At 41.0% G+C, this 16,022-nt stretch overlaps 2 protein-coding genes across 3 annotated transcripts; both read left to right on the plus strand.

The window, feature by feature from the left end:
• Positions 1 to 505: 505 nt before the first annotated feature.
• LOC135651709 (probable alpha,alpha-trehalose-phosphate synthase [UDP-forming] 9) lies at positions 506 to 5,317 on the plus strand. Its single transcript, XM_065172066.1, has 3 exons — positions 506 to 3,031; positions 3,859 to 4,132; positions 4,540 to 5,317. Exons 1-3 carry the CDS (start codon positions 1,080 to 1,082, stop codon positions 4,861 to 4,863), a joined length of 2,550 nt encoding a protein of 849 aa, XP_065028138.1. The 5' UTR covers positions 506 to 1,079; the 3' UTR covers positions 4,864 to 5,317.
• Positions 5,318 to 6,101: 784 nt separating this feature from the next.
• On the plus strand, positions 6,102 to 12,520 carry LOC135651711 (vacuolar protein sorting-associated protein 22 homolog 1-like). Of its 2 annotated transcripts, none has more exons than XM_065172068.1 (8): positions 6,102 to 6,402; positions 8,431 to 8,485; positions 8,681 to 8,791; positions 10,385 to 10,520; positions 10,673 to 10,827; positions 11,047 to 11,154; positions 12,091 to 12,180; positions 12,255 to 12,520. In XM_065172068.1, exons 1-8 carry the CDS (start codon positions 6,260 to 6,262, stop codon positions 12,366 to 12,368), a joined length of 912 nt encoding a protein of 303 aa, XP_065028140.1. In that variant the 5' UTR covers positions 6,102 to 6,259; the 3' UTR covers positions 12,369 to 12,520. The 2 variants fall into 2 exon arrangements, with proteins under 2 accessions (XP_065028140.1, XP_065028141.1); XM_065172069.1 differs by lacking the exon at positions 6,102 to 6,402 and adding an exon at positions 7,807 to 8,102.
• The last annotated feature ends 3,502 nt before the right edge of the window (positions 12,521 to 16,022 follow it).

The raw sequence follows: 16,022 nt of genomic DNA on the forward strand, positions 1-16,022 counted from the left end.
CAAATTTATGAACCACGCCCCCACGGTTGGCGGGCGCCTCCGAGCTTTTCATGCAACCCACTTAAGAGAGGCGGGCGCAAAAGGTCTATTTTAATTCTAATAATTAGACGTAAACAGGAATCGGATGTTATTTATGGTAATTTTAAATTGATGATGATAATAATAATAATATTATTATTTTTGTTGTCGGCATTGTGATCGTGGTTGGAGGTCAGGCCGCGAAAGGTGTTCCACACCCGTTCTATGGTACTATTAGCTAATGCGTAATGCCAAACACATGAAAGTTGCATATTAGAAATGAATAGGAGGAATCATAGAAACGGATAGTAGCACAAAAAGGTGGACAATTCTGAATGATAAGTATGGCTAATAAATTGAATGATAAATGCTACAGTATACGCATGAATCAGATGATACATCACATCATCAAACTATGCATTCGACCTTTCTCATCTCTTATATTTTTTAACCATGAGCTCTAATTTGGTGGATTTATGTAGGAGAGGAATTAAAAAAAAATCTTTTATTTCTTAAAAATATTTTTTGTTATTTTATAAATATCAGAAAAAAGGAAAATCTGCAACCTGGTGGACGTGGCGGATTTCGCAATCTAACCCCGAGCGAGAGTAATAGGAAAAGCCACCGTTTACTGTCGATCACCCCTACCAGCGGCCCAACGACCCACCTCCAACACTTTCTCCAGTTTAAATTCTCCTTTTAGTCTCCCCTATCCGTTTCCATCCCCCGTTTCCTCTCTTCTCCCTCTCAGACACCTCAACCCAAAGAAAAGATAGACATCGAAGAAAGCGAGGAAGCGGATCCCCTCTCGCTTATCCTCACCGATATGGTTCTCCGATCCCTGTAGAACAATGCTTAGCGGCACCCAACTGAACTGAACCCTCTCCTCTCCGTCACCCCGCAAATGTGTCCCTCCTCCGTCTCCGCCTCTTCCTTCTTCTCCTCCGTCTTCTTCCTCCTCTGCAACACGCTCCGATAGCAAACCGCCTTCACCGTCACCGTGATCCGTAACCCTAACCATAACCCGCGGCCAATCTCCCGATCCGTCGGCGGCGCAGGCGATGCCCTCCTTCTCCTCCGCCAACCTCCTCGAGCTGGTAGCCGGCGACGACTCCGACTTCGCCGCCTCCCCCCTCCGCCCTCCTATTCTCCCCCGCCTCATGGACGCCGCCGCCGACTATGATAGCCCCCCCGCCTCACCGTCGCAGCGGGAGCGGAGGATCATCGTTTCCCACCGCCTCCCCCTCCGTGCCGCCACTGACCCCGCCTCGCCCGGCGGCCTATCCTTCTCCCGGGACCCCGACGCGCTTGCTCTCCAGCTGCACTCCGGCCTCCCGCCCGCCGCTGAGGTTGTCCATGTCGGCACCCTCGCTGCCACCGTCGACCCCGTCCACCACGCCGCCGTCTCCCGCATCCTCTTCGACCGCTTCCGCTGTCTTCCTGTCTTCATCCCTGCTGACCTCCACCGCCGGTTCTACGACGGGTTTTGCAAGCACTATCTCTGGCCCCTCCTCCACTACCTCCTCCCTCTCTCGCCGTCCTCCCTTGGCGGCCTCCCCTTCGACCGCGCCCTCTGGCTTTCCTACCTCTCCGCCAACAAGCTCTTTGCCGACCGCCTCATCGAGCTCCTCAACCCGGACGACGATCTAGTGTGGATCCACGACTACCACCTCCTCGCCCTCCCGACCTTCCTCCGAAGGCGCTCCCCTCGCATAAAGTTGGGATTTTTCCTCCATTCTCCATTCCCTTCCTCGGAGATCTTCCGAACCATTCCTGTTCGGGATGAGCTCCTCCGGGCCCTCCTTAATTCCGATCTCGTTGGCTTCCACACCTTCGACTATGCCCGCCACTTCCTCTCCTCTTGCTCCCGATTGCTTGGCCTGGATTACCAGTCCAAGAGAGGCTATATTGGCATCGAGTACTATGGAAGGACGGTCACCGTCAAGATCCTCCCTGTTGGGATTGACATGGGTCAACTCAAATCAGTGATATCTTCTCCGGAGACAACTGCCAAAGTCCAAGAGCTCGTCGAGGCTTACAGAGATAGGATCTTGATGCTGGGAGTGGATGATGTTGATCTTTTCAAAGGTATCGGAATGAAGTTTCTTGCCGTGGAGCGGCTATTGGAGGAGCATCCGCAGTTGAGAGGGCAAGTTGTGCTGGTCCAGATCGCTAATCCAGCAAGGAGCCAGGGGAAGGATGTGCAAGAGGTCCAGGATGAGATAGGATCTATCACAAAGAGAATCAATGAACGTTTCGGTAGACCTGGATATCAGCCCATTGTATTGATCTACCATGCTGTACCAACCTATGAGAAGGTTGCCTTTTACGCAGTGGCTGAGTGCTGCATCGTGAATCCTGTTAGAGATGGGATGAATTTGGTCCCATACGACTACACAGTCTGCAGACATCAGAGCCCCGCACTGGTCCATTCTCCCAAGAAAAGTATGATTGTAGTATCAGAATTCATTGGGTGCTCGCCCTCCCTCAGTGGAGCTATTCGGGTCAATCCATGGAATGTGGATGCGGTGGCAGAAGCGATAAATTTGGCCATCACGATGCCGGAGACCGAGAAGCAGCTGCGGCATGAGAAGCATTATAAGTATGTCAGTTCCCACGACGTTGCATATTGGGCAAGGTCCTTCGATCAGGACTTGCAGCGAGCTTGCAAAGATCATTTCCTAAGACGGTGTTGGGGGATTGGATTTGGAATGAGCTTCCGTGTCGTTGCTCTTGGTCCTAATTTTAGGAAGCTGTCCCTTGAGTATATTGTTTCGGCATACCAGAGGACAGATAGTAGGCTTATCTTGCTTGATTATGATGGGACCATGATGCCTCATGCTTCTATTGTCAAAAAGCCAAGCAGTGAAGTTATTTCAGTTCTGAACGGATTATGCAGTGACCCAAAGAATGTTGTCTTTCTGGTCAGTGGTCGGGGAAAAGATGAGTTGAGCGGATGGTTTGCACCATGTGAAAAGTTAGGGATATCTGCGGAGCATGGATATTTCACGAGGTAATAATTCTGCACTGAAATAGCAAACTTTATATTACTTTAATAGGTTGTTCAATGGTGGCATCATTTTGTTATTTACCATAGCAAATTTGGTAGGGGAAGAGTGTACCTTGTCTAATGGTCAAAAATAATTTTTAAGAAGTTATGAGGTAAAACATACGACATATAATCATGGAGTACACATAAAATCTCTTACAGAATTCATATTCTTATATTCTTGTGTTTTGATAATATCCATATTATAGATTGTACAAACTGTGTGAGGGTGGTGTCTTTGCTTTAAGATAAGATTATTTAGGTTGACCATCCTAGATCTCGCATTGGTGGGATCCTCATGCTGTAGGTTGCCTTTTTATTATACATATACAGTACAATTTTGTGAGCAAAGGTTTTTCTACTCATTTTGGAGGATGTGGACACGGTTAGCTCTAAGAAAGTGATTGAACGTGCCACATTAATGAATGCAACAAACTTTACTTTCAGAAGTTAAGACATACATGTCATTGTATAGAAGCTTTGAAATGTTTGAACCTGATAAAACCTGAGTCAGTATCATAATTTTAATTGTCTTCAGAAGATGAAGTGAAATATCCTTGTTATGTCATGATTAAGATACACAAGCCAAGCAAAAAACTGTGTCTGAAAGTTTGTCTATTTGTTGATTTATTTATAGTCACATGGTATATATAATTGGCTATGATAACAAAGTGATGAAAAGTGAAATTCTGAATTGATTGGTCTAACCAACACCATGCGTTCTGATTTGAATTGAAGGGAAGGTGGTATTCTCTTATGACCGACTGGTTGGTTGTTGTTTTGGATTGCAGGTGGAATAAAGATGCTCCATGGGAGTCGTGCATGTTGTCTACAGACTTCAATTGGAAGAAGATTGCAGAACCTGTGATGAGACTCTACATGGAGGCCACAGATGGATCCTCCATAGAACCTAAAGAAAGCGCATTAGTTTGGCATCATCAAGAGGCTGATCCAGATTTTGGTTCATGTCAAGCAAAGGAACTCCTTGATCATCTTGAGAATGTGCTTGCCAATGAACCTGTAGTTGTAAAAAGAGGCCAACATATTGTAGAAGTGAACCCTCAGGTATGAAGAAGTTGATATTGGTTCTGTTTCCTTCACTAAATTTTTTGCTTTAGATCTGAACCAAATATCACTATCGTGATCTAACAAGCTTAGCTTTCAAAATAAAGGTGCATGGATTAGGATTGACTTTGAGGGAATATCTGCCTACCTCTTGAGCATGCATGGATGCCCCCACAAGTTCTGATAGGATTTCTTAAAAATAGTAATAATATTAATTTGGAGATCTAGAATAGATAGCCTTGGTTTGGCTTACTTGGGTTGCTAGGTCTTCTTTTCTTATTACTTATTATTCCTCATTTTGTTCAGCCTTTGACCATGCCTTGGCTTGCTTGGTTTGGTAGGTCTCCTTTTATTATTCGCTTATGCTTGCTAGTTTTATTCAGCCTTGACCAGTCTTTTATATGTAGGGGATAAGCAAAGGCAGGGTGGTCGAAAATCTCATGGCATCTCTGTTGAGTACGGGAAAGGCACCAGATTTTTTACTATGCATAGGTGACGATAGGTCAGACGAAGACATGTTTGAGAGCATCAGCAGTTATACAAATAATTCATCAGTTCCAGCAATTGCCGAAGTCTTTGCATGCACGGTCGGCCAAAAACCAAGCAAGGCAAAGTATTATCTCGACGATACAGTGGATGTCATGAAAATGCTTCAGGGCCTAGCCAATGCATCATCCGTGCAACCGCCCAGACCTGCGCAGCTTCGAGTCTCGTTTGAAGGTTCTCTCTAAGAAAGTGTGTATTCTGCGGTTAGATCTCTCCAAAATGATCCAACCTTCCGCCGGGTTAAGCTAAACCAGACTGGGTTGAGCTAACCAGCCCGTGAAAAACTAGAGTTGAGGATGCATGTGAAAAACTAGGAATTCACAATACAGGAGGACTTATTGCGGACTATGCAGAAGCTGCATGGGGAGGTCAGAAAGCTTGGGAACGAAAGTATTCAGATTCTATCCAGATTACCTTAGGAAGCTGTCACACCCAAAGCCAGACCTTGTAGTTATATTCATGTAAATATATGGTAAAAGTTTTTTTTGTTGTTTTTCCTTTTGCTCTTTCTTGTAGATGGTTACAGAAATTTCATTTCACACAGATGTTCTTCCAATCATTTGTGACACATACTGCATGTAATGATAGCATAATTGGCAAGCATCCATCGTGCTTGCCATACATACTTCCATTCCTACAGTCTCATGCTAATCAATCAATCTTGGACGGTTTGCTTGTACAAATTGGTCTTGTTTTCCTCTTGCTTGTTCTATTTGCTGATGGCTTCAGCGTTAAAAATATGAGACAAAGTTTCACACTAGAAGACATGCAGATTACGTCTGTCAATCAATTCATAGTCCTTTTGCATTCATGAGGATCACTCCTTGATTGCAACAGATTTGATGTTAATGTTCATTGCCCTGCCCAAGATTATCTCAAGTCCCAGCAACTTGACCAACCTCAGATCATGACTGATTCAAGACTGGTGAGTAGCTCATCATCATCATCATCATCATCATCTGAGAACATGAATACTCGAATTATACCCTGCCCTTCCTTCAGATGTCACTCTTGCATGCTGTCCTTTTAAGCATACTCATAAATCACAATTTATTTTTATTTAATGAAAGAAAATGTTGCCAGGTTGGTGGGGGAAAACTTCTGGTGAGGGTTGAGAGGAAGCATAGACTGAACATTCGCACCACCATAATTTGGTCACATTCAAAAAGTGTTGGAATGTAATAATAATACTATTATATTTAAGAGCTTTAGTCATAGACGTGATCGATAGATATACAGGTGGAAGTCTCAGTGGTGGAAGCGACCGGCACAATAGACGGCTGCATCCAACCTCTGCCACATGTATACTCGTACGTCCACAGCTGTTCTCACCTGTAGACGTGCTCATCCGGTCAACCGCGTAAAGCCCGGTGGAGGAGGAAGTCGCTGTCGAGAAGAACGAAGGGGTGACTCCCCACCGGAGACTGGGACGCAGACGTTATACTTGCCGTGTCTCCAAAGCTCTTCGTCGGGCGTGGGGGCAGTTGGAGAAGGAAGAGTCGTCCCTTCTTATCTTCTTCCACTGGTCGGAGCAGTTCCGACGTGGTGGCCACTGCTGCTCTACTTTTCCTTCTCGCTCGGATGCTGTCCTCCCTCACGGCGTCATTGGTCCCTCCAGGAGTCATCGTCAACACACTAGTCCTCTTTTCTTTGATGTCCACTTCGCCTGCTGCGTCTGGAATTGTCTGCACATTGTTTCATTGGGTGATTGATTGGATAAACGTGTAAGCAGCTGCAACTCCTATCATCCTTTCTTTCCTTGATACGCATTCTTATGTTATATTTTTCTTGAGTGAACTCATTCACGCGGAATCAGATGCTGCAAGCTTGCCATATGTATTGAATAAAGGGAGGTAGATAGATAGATAGATAGATAGATAGATAGAGAGCTGAATTGGTCTAAAGGTTGGTTGGAAGATCATAATTGTTATTGTGGGTGAACAATGACAAAGTAGCTGTGGCTTTAGAATAAGATGTTCTAATCTTAATCTTATCTCAGTTACCTAAGACATTTCCATCGCTTAACAAAGCTAGATTGCTCTTCTACTATATATGATTAAGCAATCTGTTTTCACGGGATTACAGTGAAAAGAAAGATCAATTCAAGGTGGTAAAAGGTTAGTAAGGCTAGTTGAAGCAAATATAAACAAGCAGTAGCTGACGTCTCCCTCCCCTCCCTGTTCTGGAGATAGAGAGAGTCCATAAAGATTTTACAGCTGAGAAAACTTTATATGGCATCTATTGATATGAGATGTGCTCATTTACGTGCTTCTTCAATTAAGATGATTCTGCAATATGTTCGAGAAATAAGTACTCAATCTGTACATGATTCATACATAAAAGATGCTTAACGATAGTCGACCTGCTCCTCTCCACCACTGTCACTGGCGGCCTCCTCCTGTTGCCAGTCTTGGGCCAAAGCCCGCCTCCCACTCGTCGGTGCTCAGCTCTCCTCCTCTCTCTCTCTCTCTCCCTCCTATCCTTGTTATTAATTAGTTTTCCTAAAAAGAGAGAAAAATGACTCAACTCAGATTCGGATGTTACAGAGGCAGCACGTCCCGAGATGCCAAGTAATGAACAGAGAAAAATCGATCGATAAAATTCGATTTCTCAAAGTGTCACTCAAGACCTTCTAAAGGATTGAGATCGAGATCAAGAGAACTCGAGTCAGCTCTTTGATGCTTATGTCAATCATATCCCAAAAAATACATTGGCCTATGTCGATTAGATCTATTTTATCCTTTAAAACAGGGTCTGTCGTACCGAATCGTACCACCCGGTACGGACGGTACGTATCGGTCCGATAGATTGTCGATACGTGGACCGTTTGTTATCGGTCCGAGTGCACTGTAGCAATGTACTGTATCAATGTACTGTAGCACTGTACCTGGGTGTACCACTCGGTATACCGTACCGTATCGGTACCGAGGCCAGATCGAAATACTGGTACGGTACGGTATTGCAAACCTTGCTTTAAAGTATAGTATGAGAAAGAATTTATTTGAATTAAACTTTTATAATATATGTTATATTAAGATTTATTAGGATAAATAGGTTATTTGAAAACTTGAAAAGGGCAAATACGTAAAAGACTTATTCTTCTACTTAATAGTTTATTCTAATAATTACGGAATTCCCAAGTTTGTCATCGCACGAATCTCTCGATCTCCCTTCCTCCCGTCGCCGGCGCCCTAGAGATCGGACTTCTGCGACTCCACCTCCGGCGACGTACGCTGCTTCTCCCTATCCTTTCGAGTCGGAAGTCAATTGTTACCACCGTAGGCCCGCCATCACTCCCACCGCCACCTGATAAAGGGCACGTGGCCAAAGTCTTCACCGGAGGCCTGCGACTGCCGCCATTTCCTTCACCTCGGGTTTCCTACTAGGAGAAAGGCCTTGCTTGATCGTAGCTCCTCTTATCAAGGTTCTCCCTCGACTAATTAGAGCAAAAAGCCGTTTCTTCTAACTCCGTCGTTCAACCCTTAAATAATAGAATTTTTTTTTAAAGAAAAGAACACCAATTTATCGATCTTAATCGGAACTTTTAGATTCTTGGGAGTTTCAAGGTCTGTTTATTCTGCTTGATTCATTCGGATAACTCCTTATTCTTTTGAGCCCTATCAACTCTTCCTAATTAATCTAATTGGCCGCAATTGTTGTCCTGCTGATGGTACTTGTAGTTTCAACTATGTCTAGAGCGTAATTAATTGTAACTTTCGAGCTGTTCTGACTATATTGTTGTGTTGTTTCAGAAGCATGAGGAGAAGACCTGGGATTGCAGGTTTAAAGAGTGCGGCTGCTGCACGGGTACTAGTTTCTTCTGACTATGATTTTGTGCTTGATGTGTTTATGTACATGTGTTAAAAACACGGTTTGTATTTTTCTTTTTCAAATAACTTATTTTTTCTTATATTTGTTTATCATCATAAACCAAAATCTACGTTCTTGCTTATTAGTTCGCATCATGGATGTTTAAATAGTTATTTTCTGTTTGATTAATAGGATCAATATCGACTAGTTGGTGAAAATGTTGCCAGGATCAGGGCAGATGTCATGAAGGAACAGCTCGAAACATTTCGAACTCAGTTAGAGGATTTTGCTCGCAAGCACAAGGTAGGATTATTCACTGCATATTGTCCCTTTGTTTTGTTTGTGTTAATATAGTTGATATTTTTGAACATGCATCTGTGTGTTTTGCTTGTCTGTTCTCTTTTTGTCTCACTTAGAGCCCCAGATTGGGCTTTGCAAATTTGTTTGAAAGAGTTGTGGCTTATCGTGTGTTTGCAACAACTATGAAAGTAAAGAGTGATTCTAGATCCGAGTTGGTGAAGAAACATATGCTTTTGGTTTATTGATTACTTATATATACACATATGTGAATATACAAAATTAGCTTCCGTTGGAGATTAAAGTGTAAACTATAGCTTTCATTTCTGATAAACTGAAAGGACCGGAAATCACAATTTGATCTTTTCTTGAAGTTGTATGGAAGTTTGTTGTTGTCATTCTATTCAAGTGATGAAGATTGCACAAAACGTCTTGTTTGGTTGACAAATTATTGTTTCTTACAAGCTTCATGGAAGTTCACGTTTGTTAGAGTTTAGTATGAAAAATGATGGTTTTACATTTTTTGTCTAGCAGTATATTAATAATCATGAAGGATATTCTTGTGATCCTTTTCATGTCTGAGTCCATTAATATATACATAAAAAAGTGGAAACATATTACTTCTTGTGCTGTTGATTCAAAATATTTAATTCCAGAATACAATCTTGTAAGAGTTGAATAGAATGGAACTTTTTTTGTTGAAGTTGGTGATGAAGATCTACTCGACTTCTTCTGCATGTGTTGAAGGTTAAATAGCAAACTACAATTCAATTGCATATTGTCAGCACATCTACAGTTCAAATAATTTTTTTTCTCTTTTATATTTTTATTGTGTATTAACATTACTGAACATTATTGAATGGTTACAGAATTGTTTCCTCAGTTCTCTTTGTTTCTTACACTAGGAATATAACTTGATTTTTTAATACCTGTTTATGCAATATTGGAACCACATTTTGAATTTTTAGGTGACTATTGTCAATATTTGCATGCTCAATGTTTCTTTGAAGTTTTTTTTCTTAAAATAACTTCAAACTGAACTGCATCAACTTTCCTCTGACCTCTTTATTGTTTTGTCTTTATTATTCAAAAAGTTGGTTGGCAATTTCTGTTTAAGATGTACATAACAGTTTACAAATCCATCTCCTGGAACAACTGGCGGTATAGAGATAATAAGAATGGTTTGAGATGCCTAGAAAAATAACTCTGAGATTTTTTTGGTAACTGATATGCACAGAAAGTTGGATTAGTAAAACATGGGCTGTTCTTGGTTAAGGCATAGTGATATCTGTCCTGGGAAGCCATCCAAGGAAAGATTAAAAATATAGAATTGGATCAAGTTCGATTTATTTTTTGGTTTATTTACTAGATTAATCAGTTAGGCTCATATATTTGTCTTGTTTTGTTATGACTAATCAGATTACTTCCCCTTTCTGTAAGGGGTTTGATTTATGTTGAAATTCCTCTTGTTAGCTGTGATCTGTTTAAATAAGTCATTTATTATTTTTTCATTTTAAGATTCCTGATTGAGAATCACTGTAAAGCTACTTTTGATTTGGGATTAAAGTGCTTCCAGTTTGATGATTGGGTTGGTTGCAGAATGACATCCGTAAAAACCCCACATTTAGATCACAATTCCATGAGATGTGTGCCAAAGTTGGAGTTGATCCTCTGGCCTCAAACAAGGGATTTTGGGCTGAGTTGCTAGGGATTGGTGACTTCTATTATGAGCTTGGTGAGTTTTTGTGACTCCACATACAATTTCTGTGCAAACATTTAATCCAGTTTTCGGTACCAACTTTAGATTTGGATTAGCTGATTCATACTGTATACTATGTATGGTGCTAATTTGTTATTTCTTCCAATGTGGGCTATATGGTAAGGCAGGAGTTCAGATTGTAGACATATGCTTGTCAACTAGATCTCACAATGGAGGTTTAATCAACTTGCAAGAGCTCTGTAGTCTTCTTTGTCAGAGGCGTAAAGTTGCTCGGGAGGCTGTTACTGAAGATGACTGCCTCCGTGCTATAAGTAAGCTAAAGGTATTGAATTGATGATGGGTTATATACAGAGCTGTCCTTTTTTCTTTTCTTTCAGTAAGATGTTTTAGGGCCATCTCTTGTAGAGTGTTTCTTGAGGTTGCTTCCGTCTCTTGTATCTTTGGCAACGTGTTGTTGATTTCCTATAAGTTCTAATGATCTTAGTTTAGAACATATATGTTGACCGGACATGATTTGTCTGCTCATTTTATAAATTTTCAGGTCCTGGGTAGCGGTTTTGAAGTTATATCAGTTGGCAAGAAAAAGCTTGTTCGTTCGGTGCCTACTGAATTGAACAAGGATCATAATGAAATTCTTGAAGTGGCTCAGGTTTGTTGTCCGTTTCACGATGTCGTCTTGGGTTGTACAGTTTTTTTGTTTAGTTGTTACTTACACCATTTACACTTTAATTTCTTTTCATCATTCCTGATGGTTTGTTCTCTAGGATTTTAGTAGCATACAAAAGAAAGGAAGTATATCTAATTCACTTGCCTTGAAAAAGTAGATCAAATTTGAAGTGAAGGGAGAAGTAGCTTGCAGTAAAAACAAGCTTCTGATGGAACCATATTTGTGTTGATCTATCTGCATCCATTCACACTAAAAAGGAATAATCGGTGTTGTATTGGCTACTCTGTTATCTGGGAAAATTCTCAATATATATACTTATTTAAATTGGCCTAGGTTTTGTTTGTAACATGATATTCATTGTTTGTTCGTTGGAACATATATACTACTACATAGTGCATGATTGCATACAATTTCACAGAAATGAAAATTATGTCACTGAAACAACATTTAAACAGCTACAAGATACAGCCGAACAAGAAGCATCAGTATAACAGGAAACTTTTTCCGTAGTAAGCTAGAGCGAATCAATTTTTTCCTAAATCACCGAAGTGAACAATTTGGTGAATTAGTATACTCTTACAGGTTGGCTTTGTTGTCATGATGATGTTACTTATCATGTTGGTGCATAGACTAAAAGAAAAAGGTGGCATGTTCATAAGGCTTGGTGCCTGGTGGTGACAGCTCCCAAGTCTTTAGATTCCATCTGAGATCTTGGAGTTCCTTCTTGATATTTTCTCACTGTGATATATGCTGTATCGACCAACTTCCTATGAACTTTTTGACATAAATCTCTCAGTCCTCGATACTTATGCTAATAGGATTACTTTACATTATTAAGTTCAGAATCAATTAATGGATAATCTAGCTTGACATGAGCATCCAACATTTAATACCTGCTATTGAATTATACTCATGCAGGCTCAAGGCTACGTGACCATCGAAGAACTCGAGAAGAGACTTTCCTGGTCCTCTGGTCGTGCGATCGATGCTCTTGAGACTCTGTTGAAGGTAAGTGCCGGTTGCTTATGCCTAATTCCTAAATATAGCAAATACTTAATGATTCCTCGCATTGGAAAATACAGGAAGGTCTTGCCATGATCGACGATGGTCATAGAGATGGAAAGCGTCGGTATTGGTTTCCCTGTGTGGCTTCCATTTTCTCTGCCCCAGGATCAGATGGTTTTAGATCTTTGTAGTTGTCGGACCATGATCTGATGCGTACCATTTCAAGTGTTTGTACTCTTGAGAACATCTAAATGTTTGATATTTTGTTATCGAGACGATAAAAGATAAAAACAGGACTGTTTTTAATGTATCAAACCAAGTGAAGATATCCTGTTATTACTGAGGTGAGCCACACGGTCGGTCCATTACTATTGCATGGTCCTTCTCGTTCTTCAAACGAGCGACTCACGCCATTACATCCATCACCTTCATGTCTCGATCGAGTCATTTTAACTCCCTTATTGCAACAATTGGAAACAGCTCTTCTTCGTTCCACATGTCGGTGGCTCGCTTTGAGTTCATGGAATCAGGAAGGAGATTTAGGATTTGGTCTCAGGAGTCCATCAGTCAACTGCTTCGTCTTCAACACTCATGTCTGCCTGTTAATTAAATACGAATCGATCTCGTACTTGTTTGCCATTTGGATTTTGCACCATATAATTGGATTTCGTCCACGCGACAAGCTTAATCATGAGCTATATTCATTAGGTTTTGTACTATATATATTTAGGTTTCAGTCACACATCAAATCTATCCGACTTACTCGTGAGCGGTACTTCATATGTCAAGTCTAATCGGACTTTCTCGTGAGAGAGGATATCAAAGTATATATTAAGATTTGTGATTATTCAATCATATATCATTTAAGTAAATAGACGCTTCTACGCTCGTCGACACTGCTGCATGCACCGATGACGCAGGCAGGCGACTGAAAGCTCAGGACAGGTGAAGGCGGCGGCGGCGGTGCAAAGAACAGTGTGATGGAGATGTCAGTGACATGGGGTTGAATCCAGCACATTGTCGATGGTGACGGATTGGACAAGTGTGTGCGAGTGAGGTCCCCATACGGAACTCTCCTCAGCCACTACAACGTCTAGGGTTTCCCCCCAACCCTAACCTAGTATACCCCTGCATGTTAACCAGCTTCATGCATGCATCACACGCAAGATGAGTACCGATGAAATGAGAAGAGATAGATCTCTTGTTTTACATTGCAGCAGCAGATCTTTCCCAAACACATCGAAGATGATCCATTGTGATGGTCATCACCCATACATAGGGTGGGGCTGTAGCATTGATGCGTGTGTATGTGTAGTGTGGTGGAGGAACTTGATGGATGGATTAGCATGAAATGAAGGACACAAGTTGGGATGACAATTATGATTAGAATCAACATCAAAGAAATATATTACATACATAGCACGGGTTTTCTTCGACCCTCAGTTAGCTGATTCTTCTTGGGCTTGCTTAATAAAAATTATTATTTTTTGCTGCTGAGAGAGAAATCTATTTATAATGTAGAGAAAATGTGAGAAAACAGGGATATAAAATGTAGTTACTAAAATGTAGAGAAGACAGGGATATAAAAGAGAGAGAGAGAGAGAGAGAAACGAATGAGAGAGAAATCTATTTATAATCGAATTGTTGAGGTGGAAGCGTTCATTATTGAGATGAAATTGGCCATATTTAGATATCTTTTCTTGAATTTTCATTAAATCAGAACAGATATTATATTTCTTTAACAATGTTGTCGAAATTGTAGTGTCAGACTGAGGAACACAATGAAATGGTAGACATTAAGTCTTCGTTTGTAGATGGAGTTCAAGATTTCCTCACCTTGCTCAACTGCTACAAAATATGTATCGGAGATGTCTTCTCATGCACTAACCTTCACGAGCATTAATTCAACTTCATAATAATGATATTTGCTACCTAAAGTAAAATAAAAATCTCACGTATTTTATATTGTACTGAAAAAGAAAAAAAATACAGTTAAATAGAACCAAATATTGCACCCCTCCGACATCACATTTCTCGATGGCCACTTCTCATTAAGATGCAGTTCATCCTCAACCCTAAGGAGGAGCAGTGAACAGTGCGTCGAATGACTTCCTGTGTGAGTTCCTTGACACGATGCAATCGAGACGTGGATCGGTTGTCAACTTCCGGTGCAGGAATGCTTCATTTGCTGCTATTGCTTGACATGACTGGATTTGAATGCGAGAGAGGAACCCATTAATTCCATCCGCTTGTCACGGTGAGCTGCCCGGCTTCATCTCTATTAATACTCTACTCGCTGCCTTCCCCATCTCCCATCGCCTTCACTTGCATGGCCACCTGAAGCCTCTTCACACCCTCCGATTCCTGCTTTCCCCATCTCTCATCTCTTCCTTTTGCACAAATAGTTCCTTGGCGATGAGAAGGGCCTCAAGAAGGGGAAGTAGCAGAGTGCTGCCACTAAGAGAGAGGAAGCCCCAGCTGCAATGTCTGGTGCTAAAGAAACTGAGGAAGCTCAAGAAGATTGTTCCTTGCTGCAGGAATGCGGTAGGGTTAGAGGGACTGCTGCGGAGGACTGCCGAGTACATATCCTTTTTGGAGCTGAAAGTGATCGTTCTTAAGAGGATTTTAGACCTCCATGGTGTGTAATGTGTTGATCTTTGGCTGAAAAGAGAGTTGTATGCCCCTTTCTAGTACTACTCAACGTATCTTTGTCTCTGCTAGTAAGCTTCAGTATGTATTCGAATAACATTGTAGGATATAATGACCATTTCTTTGGAAGAACTGTATCCTTCAATCCCAATACTACCGATGCAAATTATTCTTCCTTCCCATTGGTAATGTTTGAGATGGGTTAGAAGTTTGATTCGATCTAAGAAAAAGGATATAATGGGTTACGATTTGTTCTGTAAATAGTATAATTCCTTGCTTTAATTGACATGTGTTTTTCTCATATTCTCAAATATTATAATTAGTTTGTATGCTATTACTTTATGTTACAAAATTAACTCCAAATATGAAAAGACTTTTTTTTAAAATTCATATCATCTCTTTCTTTAAATTTTACAGATCTATAATTTAAGTACTCTAAACTTTAATAGAAACTATAATAATTTAGTATTCTAACATATGGCCTTCAAAAAAAAAAAAAGACCTAAAAAGATTTGAGTACTTATAACTCGAGAGTGAGATAGAGAAAGAGGTAAGAAGATTTTAATAAACATTTAAATATTTAAAAATTAAATAAAAATGATTTGATGTAATCGATTTCTAAATTATTAAAAAAAAATCAATCTAATTTAACATTTCAACATGTCGGATATAATGTGATGTTGCTCTGAAGTATTACAGGTTGTGACAATACTGATAGGATAGTACTGCGTGACCTGTCTTGCAATCACGGCCGACTTTGGATTTAAAGTTCATCCGATGGGACTCAATAATCACATCATATGCATGCCGTAATGCGATCATTCAAGTGACCAGTTTGTGTTGTCAGAACATCACTTGGGCGGCTATAACGTCAGCAGTACAGTACTCCACTGTGTCGGTACATGCAGCATTCGATCTTTTCGTTGCGTTTGGTTTGCAGGAGGAGCAGAATTAGCTTCCCAAATGGCATCAACAAGCTTCGTCGAGATAGATTCGATCCAAAACTCTTCCTTCCCTCGACTACTGAAGTGAAAGAAGAACGAGATTTAGAGTGGTCAAATCTATGAGACGCGAGAGGAGGAAGAAAAGAAGAAATCCACATTTCACGTTCTTAGATTGCATGTCAATCTATCAGATACGTTGCACCTCTAAAAGACGCCGCATTGAATGCCACCATTCACACCTCGTGTCCCCCC

This window comes from Musa acuminata, chromosome BXJ3-10 (assembly GCF_036884655.1).
Source record: "Musa acuminata AAA Group cultivar baxijiao chromosome BXJ3-10, Cavendish_Baxijiao_AAA, whole genome shotgun sequence".
NCBI classification, from domain to species: domain Eukaryota; kingdom Viridiplantae; phylum Streptophyta; class Magnoliopsida; order Zingiberales; family Musaceae; genus Musa; species Musa acuminata.

Excerpts from the sequence above, each read along its gene's own strand:
- LOC135651709 (XM_065172066.1), top strand. The coding sequence starts at position 1,080 with ATGCCCTCCTTCTCCTCCGCCAACCTCCTCGAGCTGGTAGCCGGCGAC. Across the intron at positions 3,032-3,858 it reads GAGCATGGATATTTCACGAG|GTGGAATAAAGATGCTCCAT; the intron begins GTAATAATTCTG and ends TTTGGATTGCAG. Across the intron at positions 4,133-4,539 it reads TTGTAGAAGTGAACCCTCAG|GGGATAAGCAAAGGCAGGGT; the intron begins GTATGAAGAAGT and ends TTTTATATGTAG.
- LOC135651711 (XM_065172068.1), top strand. The coding sequence starts at position 6,260 with ATGCTGTCCTCCCTCACGGCGTCATTGGTCCCTCCAGGAGTCATCGTC. Across the intron at positions 8,486-8,680 it reads AGAGTGCGGCTGCTGCACGG|GATCAATATCGACTAGTTGG; the intron begins GTACTAGTTTCT and ends TTTGATTAATAG. Across the intron at positions 11,155-12,090 it reads AAATTCTTGAAGTGGCTCAG|GCTCAAGGCTACGTGACCAT; the intron begins GTTTGTTGTCCG and ends ATACTCATGCAG.